The following is a 16,646-nucleotide window of genomic DNA, read 5'->3' as shown; positions in this document are numbered from 1 at the left end:
CTCATGTTTGTACAGTTTGGTTTCTCCATTAAGCTCTATATTGAAGTGCACTGCAATCAGGCTGTACAAAACAGACTTCTGCATTTCCTCTCCTCCTCACATGACAATTTTTTTTTCAATCTTGTAGGGAAAAGTGATAGTACAAGACAGCTAATTATCCTTGAAAATAGACAAGAATTCAATATTTCTATAGTACTTATGTATTTGCAACAAAATGACTCCAAGCAAATCTAACACCCTACAAGTAAGTAAATATTTTGTAGTACCTTTGTAAATCTAAATTTATAGTAACTCAAAAAAATATTTATTGTAACTCAGACAAGTTAAGAAGTCAAAGGAAAAGAGATACTTTCAGCCTTCAGCTACTTCCATGTTCCTGTCAGATAAACTTCTATTTCAGCAAATTCAGAGAATATTTTCTATTTCAGAAAAAAAGTCAAAATATTCTGAACTTTACAGAATATCTTACAGTACATCATTTCCTTGGGATTTTTCAGTCTACTTTTCAATGGAAACTAAGTTCAAGAGTCAACTACATCTTATATCATCAAATACTGGACTGCTTTTGCATAAAGCAAAACTTTAAAATATTAAAACGTTTGTATTATACCATGTTGTAACTACTTCTTTCTATCAAAAATAGTAGTTGAAAACACAGAAGCACTGCTAATCTTACTGACATCCAATACAGAATAGAATCAATACAACAAGCAGTAAGAAGTCTGGAGTAACACAATGTAAAAATAAAGCTAAAGTGAAACACAAAACACGTTGTTTGCTTTCTACAGACATCAGCACCTACACATTCTAAATTTCAGTGTTATCTTTTGGCTTGAGTACATTAGTGGTAAGATTTTATTCAAGACTATTGAAAATAGTTCATTGCAGAAAAGTTTGGCAGGAGAAGAAACAAATTAAGAATGAGTAATAATTTGCTTTTTCTTTCCTTCTATCATAATATTGAACAAACACAACACTTATCAAAAGTTAAAATTGAAAGTCTGCCTTCTTTCCTAGAGACACTCCTAGAAGTACTCAGAAAACAAAAACAAGTAACTGTTTTCAAAGCACCTTGTAATTACTGTAATCATGATCAAAGCAAAGAAGGCTTTAATATTTCGATAATAAATCCAGTCAATTACTTTTTACCCCTGATTGAGATGAAAAGAAGTCAAAGATGAAGCAGATCCAAAGACTCAATAGTACACTCCTTTCTCCAGGCATATATATGCAGACTGCATTGCCTCCAGTGGCAACAAACAGCATCATTTACAATTTCACTTAGAATAGTCAGCATAGACTTAACACTTACAGGATCATTTACTGCCTCAGAAAATAAAGGTGGTTTTTCTGGGAAACAAGACAGTATGAGCTGTACAAGTAACAGGATGAAGTAGGTGCAGAAAGTGACGTAACGAAACGCATCCACTTCAATGTCCTACAAAGGAAGGTAATTTTGTAATTAAAATTACTGAGGGATTTCCTTAAAACAACATTTCAACATAAAACAGATCATTACAGTAAACTCTGCTAACTACATAAATGTTATACTAGCAACCCACCCCTGCAAATGAAAGTCAACTTCTTATCTGTTTTGGTAAAGGGAAGGTAAAAACAGAGAAGATGAAGGTTATCATATATAGAAATCTCACAAGCTTTCTGTTTTCACTCAGTCAGTGCCATAAATACACCAGTATAAACTTCTGCAGAGAAGTGCTCCTTAACACTTGTGTTGTATCAACACGACATGCCCCAATTTGACATCAAAGTATTCTGCAGAAGAGTAAGGCACTTATGCATTGGATAGAGTGGAGTTTCCAAAGGAAAATGGTAAGCATAAATCAAATAATGATTAATAACAACAATAATAATCAGAACAGCACTATTTACATCACAATTTGTGATGGGACTGATAGAGTACACTCCTGAGAAAACAAAGTATAAGGAGGGAGGAACACATACATACACAAAGACAAAACCCACTCACAAAAACTAGACAAAAATTAGCTGAAAGTTCTCGAAATCCTCAAAATATGCCGTAAGGATTTCAAGAAAGAAATGATAATGCTGTTTGCAGGCAGCTCCGTAATTCATCTGCCATTTGAAGTTGCTTTACTACGAAGCAGACTGACTGTTTCACTTGAACAATTTCATTTTGTCTCCGCAGCCATGAGAGCACATTACAACCAAACTGTTTCAGGAAATCTACTGTATAATCAACAGGAAGATGTAAATTCTCAGCACTTTCAAATCAAGCATTACACACACTTATTGCATTCAAGCAGAGAGGACCCCTCTCTGGAGCAGCTAGCAGAATTTTCTTGGCAGCTGTCACTGTAGTAAGATCACAATGAATTTCTCTAACATTTCAAAACCTGAAAAACAAGGCCATTAAGTCTTGCTTGTTTTATTTTCATAACCCGAGGAACAAAAGCACACTGAATGGATCATTAACTACTTGACTGGCACAATTAGCAAGCAACTACTTTACTACTGCAGTTTTCAAGATTATTTTCAACTGAATGAGGCTAGCAATCACTTACTGTATTTAAGGCAAGCATAATTTTGGATCTAAAAATTACTGTGGCACATAGCAATGAGATGAGCCAGAAAATCATCATCACGCCTGAAGACTGTACTCCTTTCATTCTTTCGTGTTGTATCAAAAATGTGGCAAGCAACTGTTGACAAACAAGATACACATATTTGTAAGAGAGGTTTTAAAACAACACATTACACATATATGCAAAGTAGAATGCTAGACTGTGTTTATTTAATATTTCATGTCCAATTTCTTCCAGCTTTTTATTGTTCTCTTCTCAGAATTACCAGGTGTAATCACTACCATTCTATGCCTGTGATAAATTTAAGACAAGTGCTAATAAACAAATAGCAGGGCATTTCCCTTGAAACTGACATTGTAGAGATACTGCAGTAAAAGCAGACAATACTTAGCAAGGATAGAAAGAGGCTGAAGATGACACCTGTGTGCCTTGCGTGGCATTTTAAGGCTTTGGAACACACCATCAAACCTAACAGGCACTAAATGCCACACAAAGTTAACAATCTTTAACAATCTTTTTTGAAGTTCATTGAAATTTGTTATCTAGATTTCCTCACATCTTGATTCTTTCACCCTACACCTGAATCAAGTTATTAAATGAAGAATAGCTCAAGCCTACTAAAATAAAGCAGGATAACTAGCATTGGCTTGCATCTTGACAGGTAGCACACCGAACAAAGCTAGAAGAGTTTTTGGTTTTGTTTTGTTGGTTTTTTCCCCCCTCAGAAGAAAGCACACACTTCAGGTTCAACACTTCACAATTAAGCTGTCAATTAAGCCTGTATATATATAACTGTAACTTAAAGAGTTAAAACATTACATAAGAGTAAGATGCATGTTACTGCTTAAGGCTTTGTGCCACCAAAGGATGTAAAAGGAGAACTTACCATAGTTATACCCAGTATAGTAGGGCTAATGAGAAAAAACGGAGCTCGAAAAATATTTTGACTTCTTTCCCAGAAAGAGTAGAAAAGGTCTGCCCAGCAGACTATCCACAGTATTAAGCCCAAAGCCTGCAATATAAAAGTGTGTTTTATACACGAGTTCACATAGATCAGGCAGCACAACATGAACACTACATGCAATGGGCTAATGGAAGAGGAGCCACAATGAGATCACCTTCTTTGGACAATCCTTCTAAGCAACAACATGCATGAAAGAATAATTTGGTTTTACCTACTGAATCCCTCTAACAAGAAAGGAGCTCATTAACTTTCAGTACCATATATTTGAGTTGCCTCAAAGTAGTCTGCTCTAACTGGCCTTACAAATTATTTAAACAGCTTTTTTGACACATCAGTTTCAGAAAGCAACAGAAAAACACAACACTTGGAAATCAAGCATACGTAGAAGTAAATTACAGTTGAATTGCACACACAGGCAGAGACTGATGTTCAACAAAAACAGTTGTGCTACATCTAAAAATAAATAACCAAAACTGAATCAAGAGAATCAGAATCACAGAATGGTTAAGGTTGGAAGGGACCTCTGGAGGTCATTTGATTCAACCCATCCAGCCTAATAAGTAATGATTTTAAGGAGCACATACCGTTTTGGCTTTGTTGAGGATTGACATTTGGATGTAACCTCTGTCATGACAACGAAGATATAGAAAGTACACTGGGAAGCAGACCCACAAGTAAATACAAGGGACCCAGACCAAGATTGTGTTCTGAAAGCACTGGGTGAAGTCTGGATTTTCTGTGTGCCATGTCAGATTCCAATCCTGGGGAGGAAAGAAAAAAAAAAACAGTAAAGAAAAAGCAATCACAGAACTCCATTATTAAAAAAAGACGAGAAAAAAAGTAAAAATATAGCTGTCTTATTCTGTAACTTATTGCATGCTTATTCATACTTGTAATAGACTAGCTCCGTACTGAGACGCATCCAATTTTACTGGACCTCTCACAGCTCAGAAAACTAAAATCTTTACAAGATAACATTAGTTTCATTTTTGTTGGCTATACAAAGCTACCATAACAGACAACACACTCAAATGTAATAATTGGGATCTTTAACAACATTTACCAGGATTTCCACATTATGATTGCAGAAAAATAAGGTGACAATGCTAGCCATCTCCCACTGTAACCATTATGCACAAATAACCAAATGTAGTTGTGGAAGTATTATCTGGCACAGAGTAGGAGCAAATAGAATGAGATAACATCACTATTTGTAGAACAGGATCACAAATTCAAAGTTGTATGCAGCAAATTCACTTGTGAGTTTCTGGTGATTCATAAGAACAGCATGTAGAAAGAAGCAGCAGGCTCACCTTCGGAGTATATTTACCATCCAGCAACAACAAGATGTACGTCAGTATAATTCACCACTTTCCTACTTCTCTCAACATGATTTTTGAAAACAAGAAATACCTCCATATGATTAAAACAAAACTAGCTTACAGTAATGAAAATGTGACCACCGTTCCCATTATTGATACAAGGGCTATTTATGATGGCAGTAAATCTATCTTTGACACTGTATTTAATATTGGCATCTTCCAATAGTGCAGAATTCACCAGGCAAAGCACATCTCACAGACCCCTGTTTGAAAGCAGCACATCCAAGACAAGTAGGCACGTGTCCAAAGGCTCCTTAACAAAAGTGTCCTCCTCAGCATTTTTTCCGACCGCCGCATACCTCCAACTGCACCAAGCACCAGCACCATTGCTGGGACTTAACGGCAGTAATCTCTTTCATCTGTAAAAGCCTGAGCACGTCACAAAAACAAATGCTACTATCTACATTTTACAGATGAGGAAACAGAGCCAAAAGGAACTGCGGTGCCTGCCACTCCGTTCCAACGTCAAAGCTGAAAACATCCCACTGCACAGAATCACCACAATCATCTTTATTTGTCCCTAACTGGTTAAACACAATTAAAAATAGAGGAAAACAGAACTAAAGAGAAAAAGAAGATGTAAAATGCAAAATTTTCAAGTAGGTTTCCCCTTAACTGCAATCACTTTTTATGTAGGTGATATTTTCTACCCTTTTTTTCCCCCCTCCATGAACATATTTTGAAAACACTGAAACAAAAATATTTTCCTTCACTATCTTCCTCCTATTTCTATCAGAATCTAGGACTCCTTTCTTGGCTGGATACAACAGACAGTATACATAGCTGTTATTTTTCCCCTGCAATCTTTTCATTTCTTATCACTCCTTTCAGTTAAAAGAAAAAAAAAAAAAAGAACCATCTCCAACCTAAATACAACCAGTTCTCAGAAATTAACACTGGTACAACATAAAAACACCCAACTATATTTTAGTTTGTGGTCACATAAGCCATTCGTGCAAGGGCTGCAGCTGTAAAGGCTGTGGCTGAGTCACAGGCTTATGAAGTCCCCCAGCTGCAAACCATCATTAAAAATTTCAGCTGAGTCATCCTTACTTTTAGCCACCACACAAACCGTTTTTCAGCTTCCTAAATCCTGTCTGCTCAGCTTAATAGGCAAGAAAAAAAGTCTCGTGACTCTACAAGAACAGTTCACAACTCACAAATTAACACACTTAATAAGATTACACAAGAACATTGATCAGCTTTACAACAACAAAAAAGACACTTGACATATTATTTATTTTTTAATATTGTTGTTGTTATTTTTAAGATCTATACGCCCTTTAAAAAAGCAACTACTTTCTTTTCTTGTGTTTTCAAATGCCTGTTGTATCGAGACATCTACCAGACATCTTCTGGAAAGGACAGAGCAGCGAGCGCAGACATCACTGCCATTTGGCTAAGCAAAAGGAAGACGTGGTGTACACATAACTTCCATGCATGTTGGATATAGTCTTCAGTTCACTGGACATTTATATTTGCAATTGAAGTGTTTCTGCCTGACAGACAAGAGGGTGAGATGCAATGATATCTCAGGATTAAGAACACAAAGTTGGGATGACTAAGCAGACTGGGCTAAGAATACTGCTAGAACTTAATAGTTACAACAACTTCAATGTAAATTCTTTACACTCTTCCAAGACTTGATCCAGAGGCTGTGAATATCCAATGGGAGCTTGCTTAGCTTGAATACACTATACTCTTTTGCATGGTATAGCATATTTGAGCTGTCTATACACAGGTGAGGCGCAGAACTCCTCCAATTCAACACACACTTCGGGTAACAAAAGATAAGGAAATCATGCAGGTAGAAACACACAGCAGTATCTTCCCCTTCTGGTTCTGGAGAAGCAACTCTCTTACAGTGTAGCATCACAAACAGGAAAAGACCTATACGTCAAATACTTTCTGCTGAGGACCAAATGTGCACATCAAATACAGATTCACCAAGACAAGCTGAGGGCTTCTCCTAAGGCAGACTACATTGTCCACCTCCAGACTGGGGACTGTCAGGAGACCATACCTGAAACAGACTTCCAAGTCTGAACTGAGATGCTCTGAAGGATTTCTTGATTTGTATTTGAGAGTCCGTTTGTTTGAGTTTACAAGGTTCTGGCAGCTGGGAAGCTGAAGGTGTGGCCTGTGTGAGAAAAGCCCAGAAGCTGCTGCAAGGCAGATAAGAGCCAGCTGCGATCAACTCTTGTCTGGAGACACACCACTGTCCAGAGCCCAGCCACAACAGAGGCTGGTTGTGCCTCTGAAAGAGCAGATTTAAGAAAGGGAAATCTACTGTGGACCAGCAGCTGGCTGAAAGCAGTGAGAGAAGCAGCCCTGCGGCCCCCAGGGTCAGAGCAGGAGGACAAGAGATACTCCAGGCATGAAGCAGAAGCTCCCTGCTGCACAGGAGAGGCCTACAGTGGAGCAGGCTGTCCCCATACAGCCCGTGGGCATTGCACTGAGCAGATCTCCACGTACAGTGATGGAGGAGCCCAGGACGAAGCAGGATGTCTGGAGGAACTGCCGCCCATGGGAAACTGTTGGAGCAGCTTCTGAAAGATGGGCCCCCCATGGTACAGACCCATACTGGGGCAGTTCTAGAAGCGTACGGGATCAGCTTAGGAAGGACAGCATCCATTGGAAGGGGAGAAGGACCCACGCAGAGCAGGGCCTGAGTGACCATGGAGAAGCAGCACAAGAAGTGTTACAGACTGACTTCCATTCCTCTGTACTGCTCGGGGGAGGAGGTGGGATGGGATGGACAGGGAGGTGGTTTTAATTCACTTCAGCCCATTAGCAATTGGTGGTACACTACATTAGTCTCCTTTACTAAGAATGTTTTGCCCATGACCATGATTAGTGAGTGATCTCCCTGCCCTTATATATACCCACAGGCTTCCCCCCCCTTTCTTGTCAAAAGAAAAGCATAGTCTAAATTCTGCATGGAGGATACCACAGTTATGACATTCAATCCAAACTGGAAGACACATAACGAGACCAACATGTACACAAATTACAGCAATCAGTTACAGGTACACGAGCCTCAACTAGTCCTGCTACTTCACGCTGCTGATTCTCTTTTGTTTTACATAAGCCAAGTTTACAAACTGTTTTCCTTCCAACACAAGACAAAATTTTGTAAAAAATCTAAATAGTAAAATACAATGAAGCATACCTCTGTATGTAGCATTTAACAGAACTTAATTAGCTAAAACTGATGTTTTTCTGTGACTCAACTATTAGAAGTGATTTTAGCAGGTCCAATTCAAGCAGTAAGTTGTCCATTTTCATTTCTTACTATTTTTCACTCTGATCAATCATCTAACACTTCTATTTTGAAGACAGCATCAAATGACAGGGACCCAAGTACGCATTAAAAACTCTACACAAACCAGCAGCCTGCTGCAATGCAGTAGGAGGAAGAAAAAAGCTGTTTAATTCTACAGTTACTGTGTTGTATAATTTGGAAGCTACTTTACACTGAACCATGACCTCAGGCTCTCACAGCAGAAGTCACAGAGTGGTTCCTGCTAGTTTCTTGGTGGATGCTGGGAGAGAACATCAGCTATGGGCTCACTTTCAGTCTGCTCCATGAAACTCATATGTTTTTTCATTGGTTGTTTTCTTTTTAAAATCCTTTGGCAAATTTAAAGCTTACCAGAGGAGCAAATGGGTATTTTTTAAATCTTCCGACCTATTTCTCAGTTTTCTTTTTAGAAAGTTGTCATTTCCATCATGAGCACCGTGGCTGAAAAAAAGTATCAGGCCACAGCCTTTTTTTTGTGCTAAATAACGCATTTTCTGCTATCGCACAGAATGGTTTCATATTAAATTTTAAGTGAAATCTTCTATCACCAAGAAGAGTACAAAAAATGCTTGATGTTCCCTGCAATCGCATGGATCTATTCAGAGGTAAAACACCTATTTAATGGTGCATAACCCCAAGGAAAATAAAGTACACGTTATATTAATTCCCATCTAAAATGTCAGGATCGGGCCAGTTAGAAGCACTGGCAATAGGATATGTGAGATCAAGCTGTAACACAAAGGATCAGTTATTCTGCTGCTGCTAGGGGAGGAGGAAAGCTGTGCCCTCAGCGTGCCCAGACTCAAGAGTGAAAGTTTGACACATGCCAGGACCTTGTGCCTGGCAGTCTCCCTCCTGGCAGCCAGGAAAGGCTGCTAACTGAGCAGCCACCCACCTGCTCTCACATCAATAATCCTATTTGACCCACAGCACATTTTAAAATTCTCATTAGCAGAAATACAGAGACCAAAATTGCTCAGTTTCATGCCCGCTGTGCACAGGTGAGGCTGCCAGCCACAGTTAATATCACCTGTATGAACCAGCAGCAACTGAAAAATAAACTTTTCTATGCACATACGTAAAAAACAAGATTACAAAACTACACTGGAATCTTAATATCAAACAGCAGATTCCCTGCCTGCCACTTCCCACTGAAGAGTTTCCTGATCTGACTAAGCACGCTGCACCAGAAGAGCCACCATTAGCGGAGCAGTGGTGGAAAAAAAGGACCTCTCCCTTTAAAGCAGCTTTAGAAGGAACCCTGAACTTGTTCTGAAGGTACCTCATATCACCATTCTTCATCAAATCAAACAGCAAATGTGGCAACACTTGGCTATGCTAAAAAAATAAGGAAAACCAACAACTGAAGTGATCCAGATTTTGCGATAGATTAGAAGAAGGTCTATTCTGCAGTCACAAATTTTAAAAAGCTCTTCGAAGTCATTCAGTTTGTCAAGTAACTTCCATTAATTCCAGCCTTGGAAGTTACAAAGAGCTGAAAGAATGTTCTCTAAATGTACTCTAAATGCATTATCTTTATTCTGTCATTTACATTCCTCTGTCAGGTAATGAAGTGTGGACCAAACGTCAACATTTCTTTAAGGCAGCATATTTAGACTAGAGCCTACAAGCATAAATAAATACACATGACCTTCACCAGCACAACATTCACTGTCCTGTGACAACTGCTCAGATTAACTCACAGGAGGTGAACAAGGTGACAGATTGGTAAAAAAACAAGCAACAAATATTGATACAAAAAAAAATTTACTCCAGAATTTACTCCAGCAGATAGACCCACAAGTGTCAGCGACATTGCAACTGCAGCTCTCCTGTATGCCCAGCAAAATTCACAGAAGTGGTCCTAATAGCAACAAAAAAAAAAAAATAACAACACCACTAACATGATACTACAAGCAATCATCACAAACTTCCTTCTATCTGCAAGTCTATAAATCCTTTAAAAATACTACATACACTACATCCAAATTATTTTGGACAAAGTACTGCTTGCTCTAGCGGATCCTGTGGTTCTAAAATCAATTCCAGATCTCCACCTTCATTCATTCATTCCCTCAATTTCTCATAACATTATCTATTAGAAAAGATTTAGCAAGAACAAGCTCTCAGCAGCAACGGTTTGCATCACACAGATCTGATTTACCAATGTAGTCAAAAAAAAGCTTCTACCTTCCAGTCCTGATGCCTGCAGCTCTTTCTCCAAATCTCAAAAAATAGCATTTCCCATTGTTAACAATGAGTTGAAATCCTTTCTAATATATAGCACTGTATCCGCTGAAACTCCATATACAATGGCAGAAAAACAGCATGTTTTGCCTTTGTTTCTCTTTTGGCTAAAAGAAGCAGCTGGTGCCAACAACTTGCTAGAAAAGGGAGCAACTGCACTTGTCGAATTTCCAAGCCAAAAAGCCTCTGGAACATGGCATTATTTTTGTGGGTTGGACAAACATATCACAGATTTCAGCAGCAGCAGCTGGAAATTTAAAATACTTCTCTAGATGCAGTGCTTCTTGTGTACCATGAAACAGCATTCGACCACGTGACAATAAAATATTGTTTACCACTGACAGTTTCAGAATCAAAAGGACAGCATTTATCTATCCATTAATTTTCAAAATGAAATCAGTTAATAGGATATAGGAAAAAATCCTGCTATTATCCCCTTTTGTTGTTGTTGTTGTTGTTTAATAAGCTGTATCTGAAGCTCCCATAGACACAAACAGCGAGAAAAAAAGTAATGCAAGGAATTCTAACTCTATTAGAAGTAAGGGAAAGGTCAGTTCCCTGCAGACAGCTTTTTAGAGATGTGACCCAGAATGACTTCAGTGCAGCCCCAGTTAACCTCCCCTTAGTCTGAGTACAGCACAGTGCTTCCCTGCAAACTGCATTGTAATTGCAGGGAATGGCATAACTTACTCTGGGGTTTAAATGTTTTGAGCAACCTTGAAACATTCACACTAAATGACAGCCATAAAATGACAGACAATCTGTTAAGGAAATTTCTACCTAAAATAGAGCACCAGGCTTCATTTTCCTGTACCTCCCCTAAGCCAATCAACCCCGAATCAACAGAGGTAATATTAATTTCTGTGAAAGCAACCACCAGACTCATTTTTACAGGCTTAAACATGAGAGAGCTGAGAACTTGCATCTGGCTTCCATCGCTGGATGAAGCCACAACCGAGCAATGAGAGCCTGACAATTAACTGCTAATTATAATAAAGGCACCATCTTGTGTAAAGGCTTTAACCTTCTGCTCCTCCCTCTGCCGCAAATCCTGCCCACATGTGACCTTTCTAGGTTAGGAAATGCAAGTACTTTATGGTCTGCATACTCATTTAAATTCTTCACATCGAGGTTCATATCCATAAAATTGATGCTTTACAATGTAAAGGAGAATTTAAACTCACAACTTTGTACCAAGCGCACACCAGCACCCTCGGCTGCCTTCCTCGCTCTGCCACAAACACTCTGAAGAAGAACAATCCAACTACAGCAAAATCCAGATGGTAATTACTACAAGATACAACTGTGCCTTCAAAAGTCACTAAGGAAACCCATGTAGAAATTGCCAATATGAAGAGGGGTCTGAAAACCAAGTCTTATCACTAACCTAAACCAGGTAAAACCCCAGCCTCCAGTTAAGCGCCAACCTCTTATTTTCTAAAATTTAAGACTACATATCTCTGCAAGAACATTACTTTTCCTTCTCCCCGTTTTTCCAAATCACACATTGATTGTCTTTGCGAATGATTTTAAGTCTTGTGTGTGTGATACGCACCTATCATACTGCTTTATGTTAGCTATTATTTGTATTAAACTTCCTTATTCTTCTTTGTCTTTTGTTTACCACTAAGATATCGCTGACCTTCTGCTCAGATAAGCCTGGAAGAAGAGAACAAACACACAAATTAAAAGCGAATGAAACCTGTTAAATACGAAGCTCACACACACACCTGCATCCAGGATCCCTACGCTATCTCTGTCTACCTGCCCAGCTTTACATTCAAAACGCAGCCATCTCACTTTCGATAGCCCCACCAGCACTCTCCTATGGCATTCTCTGGCTGTTCTTGTGAGCTCCTGCTGCTTATAAAAATACCTTACTGATACATTACAAAATAATGATCTTATCTGCCCAGAGCTATTTCCTAAGTTATTTTATGCTTCAGTATATGCACTAAAGGCACTGCAAAAAGCTCTGGAAGTCAAGAGATGTACTGATTTACCATTTAGCCAATACATGACAGCATGAGCCACAGAACTCAGATCGTGAAACCATCCCTTACATAAAAAGTTGTTTTTCCTTCAAAACTCTCTTTCAGGAAAGTTATCTGCAGGTATAAGCAAAAACCCCAACATTTCAGATTCTACCTAACAAACATCTTCTAATGAATAACAGACTGCACATAAAGCCTGGCAGAGATGCTAGAGAGGGACTATATGAAACTGCTTGAGTTTGCTTTTTCACATCTCATACTTCTATTTCTGTGAATAGCAGATTCACATTCTTGTGATATTCAAGACAAAACTACCTCAGCACTTCAGGTCACAGACTACTTTTTCAATTTAAACAGACAATAAATTGAAATGCAGGTACTGCAGAATGTTTTCCCTAACCCATAATTTTTCATCTTCTCTTTTTTTTAAAAAAAAAAGCTCTGTTTTTTTTTTAAAAAAGCTCTTACTATCAACATCTTATACAGCTGCAACTTGATATTATGGATGAAACACTCAGTGAGATACTTTATGATGACAGAGGGAGAACAAGTATGACAAAGCACCCTTCCAAAAAGGAACCGTGATTCAAAGAATGACAAGAAACATTAAGTTCCACATACAAATCTGATTGCAGTGAAAGTTCTCATGCTGGGCACCAGAGATAGGTTAAACAGAGAGAGGAAGAAAAGGACTGAAGAAGATAGCAAATGGGGCTGCTGGCTTCTCAGAGTGGGTATTAAATAAAATCAATCTGCGTAATTCTCAAACAAGGACTTTCAACAATAACATTCCTTGAGTGTACAAACAAGAAAAATCCTGGCCAGCAAGGTTTAAGAAGATTAGCGCACAGTTTCTAAAGGTGCATTGGGTCCTTCCAACCTAGAAAGCTTCCCTTATAGTTTAAAACTGAGTTGTCCCAAATTCAACACCAGGCTTGAAAGAAAGCACATCTCATCACTGCAGTGGGGTTTTGCAGCTCCAGGACATGCCACTGCTCTGCCAGCACCAACCAGAACAACTGATGTGACCACAGCTTACCACAAGAATGCAAACACACGAGTACTGTAAGTGCAAACCAGTCCTGGGAAGAGGAAGCATGCACTGCACAAGACAGGAAAGTCCACAGCACACACACGCGGTATCTGAAAGGCCAGTAAAACACAGCTTACACGTGGGCATTTTCTGAAAATCCATTACAACTTCAGCTTCAAATAACTGTAGCAACTATGGAAATACCATAAGAAGTACCCTGAGTAGCCAAAGCCACCAATACCAGCATTTCTACCCTTCCTACCACTGAGAACAACATAACAAGGCGGATATGTAGGACAAGTTCAGTAAAGGAGAATACTTTTCCAGACACATCTTGCATCAGCAGGAATTCATAGTTGTTCTTCTGCAGGATTAGGAGAATCCAGGAACCAAACAACCACACCCAGAGGAACTTCTACTCATGAAATGAAAGGCCATCACCACGTGGCTTAGAGAAGGGTGACAAATCACAAAACTGTCTAAATTTTTGGGAACCAGAGCAGCTAGTGAAAAAAAAATAATTACTAATTACTATGTGACAAAAACTTCATAAATAACCATATTACACACACAAAAAAAAAAACCTGTTTACGTAAGAGACAGTGTCATCAGAAGGCCTATGCAAACGAGCTGTTGCAAACACAGCAGCCCAGTTCCTGCTGCTACCTGATGTTTCAGCTCCCCAGTTCCCTGCATTGAGGCCTCAGTTATTCACAAATCTGTTACTCTAAGTCAAGTTCTTCCACAGACAGAAATTTGAAACATGTAGCATCTAAAACTCTTCATGTAAAAAGGCCTGGTTCCAGGGAAAACAGAAAAACCAGAACAGCTGTTGGGCACTCACAGTTCAGCCAGTTTTGGGAAACCTGAAGATCAACTGGAAAAAGATATTAACATCAGCAATGTAAGAGTGGGTTGCTTTCGATCAGCTGGAAAAGGCAAACACCTCCAAGTGCTAATGGTTTTACAGTATTTGCTAAGTAATATTTCAACGGTTCTTGAGATAAGTGCACAATGGTATCTGCCGAGATTATCTCATCTTTTCGAACTGGTGAAGGCAGCTCATTAGCTCAAAACTATTCGGCAAACATCCGACGAACAGCGGCAAGTTCTTTTAACGGCCCAAGAACATCCACGTGTTTTTCTCATATCCCCGCATCACCTCAGTCAACGACCGCTCCATTCCACAAAGCAAATCCACCACCATCCTCCCCCCGCTGCCCCGGCGCTCGGGAGCCTCCCCGGACCGAACAGCACGGCACTGCATCGCCGCCACATCCCTCAGCCCAGCTCGGTCTGCCGCAGGACGGCCATTCACGCACAACGGGCCGCACTCACTGCCGATCATTAAGGAAGAGCCAAAGCGGCGCTACGCAAACGTGACACAACCGCTACCCTGCAGCAGCGCGTCTTCGGCCTCCTCACGGGCAGCACACCGCTCCGTTCCGTGACGCCAGCACGGAGGCAGCCAGCCGCTGTTATTGTTGCTACACGCACAGGAACTCGCCCCTCGCTTCCCCCCGACACGGATTGCCGACTGCCCCACCGGAGGTACCGCGCCCCGCGGCGCAGTCCCGCGCTCACCCAAAAGGGCTCGGAGGCGTCCGCGCTGCAGAGGCTTTCGATCCCCATGTGGCGTCGAGGCGACCCGCGGACCGCCGCGGCAGCGCTGCGCTTCCCCCTCCGCACCTCTCCGTGCCCGGGCGGCGGCGGCCGGCAGCGCCGGCGCAGCGCCCTGATTGGCTCCGCGGTCACGGGGATGCGGGCCCCGACGGCGCCGCCGCCCGCGCCGCGCGGCCCCGCCTCGGCGTGGGCGGAGGCAGGCGGTGTGCCGCGCGGGGCCGCCCGGAGCCGGCCTCGGCCCGCCCGGCGCCTCCGCGCTCGGGGGCGGTGGGCGGTCGGAGTAGGAACGGCTTCGGCTCCCGCTCGGCGAAACCGGCGTCCCCGCCTCAGTTGCTGCCCGCGCACCTGCGGGTCGCGCTGCCCGCCCCGGCTCCCGCGCGCCGCACGCGCGCCGCTCCGAACGCCCTGCGGCCCCGGGATCTGCGCTGCCCCTCGGGAGGCCGCGCCGACACCGAGTCCGAAGAGCCCCGGCGCCGTCCGGGAAAGGAGCCTCGTCTCGCTTTCATGCGTTTCTCTTCCCAACGTGAACCAGTTAAACTGGTTTCAAAACCCTGAAGTAATTCTAATTGTTGCTAGCGGGAACTGAAACTGAACCAAAATAGCTTCACCCGCAGTTTGCATTAAAATACGTGCTAGTGAAGTAACTCGCCGCCCCGCGGTGGTACTCGATTGTCTCTCGCTCTGAATTTCAGTGCATCAGTTCAACCTGCAGGGCAGCAGCGCGCCGAGCTGACTCGAAACGGCGAAACGGCCCCGCGGCGGTACGAACGGCTGCGGGAAGCGGCGGCTGCTCACGTGCTGCCCTGAGCTGCAGAAGCTTCGACATGGAAGTTAGAAACAGAACCCCGCTTTAAGATGTTCTTTTGCATCCAGAGCGCCTGTTGAAATGAAAAGATTGTTCAAACAAACACCAGGTCTCGTTTGCTCAATATGCGAGTAAAAAGCAACGCGCGCACAAAAAAAGCATATCACAGATTGCCTCTTGACTCAGCCGCACACCTTGGCGGAGGTCTCACGGCTGCGCTGCTCACAGCCAGCTGCGGCCAGCAGCCCGTCCCATTGCGGCGTGTCTGGGCAGGGCGGCACACGCGTTCCCGGGATGCCCGGTGCAGCAGCAAAGCAGCAGCGCCCAGCCTGCACTGCGGTCGTGCATTCCTTGATGAGCAGAATTATCACAGGAAAGTCAAAATTATTTGGATGTCAGGAGTTACACTCAGTGTGTCAGCCTAAGCTATACTTTGTTAAAATCTTCACAGTGCTGCCCTCCTGTTGATTCCTCAGACTTATTAAGAGTTTCTGCCCTGTTTTGTACACTCTCTAAATTCATCTTAAAATCCTGCTAGGTACATGGGTGGGTTGGTTTTTGGTACCTTGATGCTCACTACAACACCTGTTGAAAAAGTTGACATAGCTCCAGTGGTGTTATCCTGCTGCCCCATGGCTGTAAGCACTGCCTTTTCCTCCAGTTTAATCTGCAGTGCATATAAAGTTAATAGCTCTCACAATCACTAAAAGTTACTGGTTCCAGTAGGTAA

The 16,646-nt window shown here is 41.7% G+C and overlaps 1 protein-coding gene across 5 annotated transcripts in view; it reads right to left on the bottom strand.

Annotated features, from left to right (window-relative positions):
* Nucleotides 1–15,618, bottom strand: part of ABCC1 (ATP binding cassette subfamily C member 1 (ABCC1 blood group)) — a 46,091-nt gene extending 30,473 nt beyond the window's left edge. For 3 of the 5 annotated variants that reach the window (XM_085237124.1, XM_085237125.1, XM_085237126.1), the window contains exons 1-5: nt 6,934–7,494; nt 4,113–4,289; nt 3,451–3,576; nt 2,544–2,681; nt 1,313–1,438 (exon numbers count right to left, since the gene is read on the bottom strand). In XM_085237124.1, coding sequence (XP_085093250.1) covers nt 1,313–1,438; nt 2,544–2,681; nt 3,451–3,576; nt 4,113–4,289; nt 6,934–7,479 — 1,113 coding nt within the window. In that variant the 5' untranslated portion in view covers nt 7,480–7,494. Of the gene's footprint in view, nt 1–1,312; nt 1,439–2,543; nt 2,682–3,450; nt 3,577–4,112; nt 4,290–6,933; nt 7,495–15,072 lie in introns of those variants that run through there. The other 2 variants (XM_085237127.1, XM_085237128.1) reach the window with 2 other exon arrangements.
* Between the last annotated feature and the right edge of the window lie 1,028 nt (nt 15,619–16,646).

This window comes from Meleagris gallopavo, chromosome 16, assembly GCF_905368555.1.
Source record: "Meleagris gallopavo chromosome 16, MGAL_WU_HG_1.1, whole genome shotgun sequence".
Classification (NCBI taxonomy): Eukaryota; Metazoa; Chordata; class Aves; order Galliformes; family Phasianidae; genus Meleagris; species Meleagris gallopavo.
This window is presented reverse-complemented; position numbering and strand designations above follow the sequence as displayed.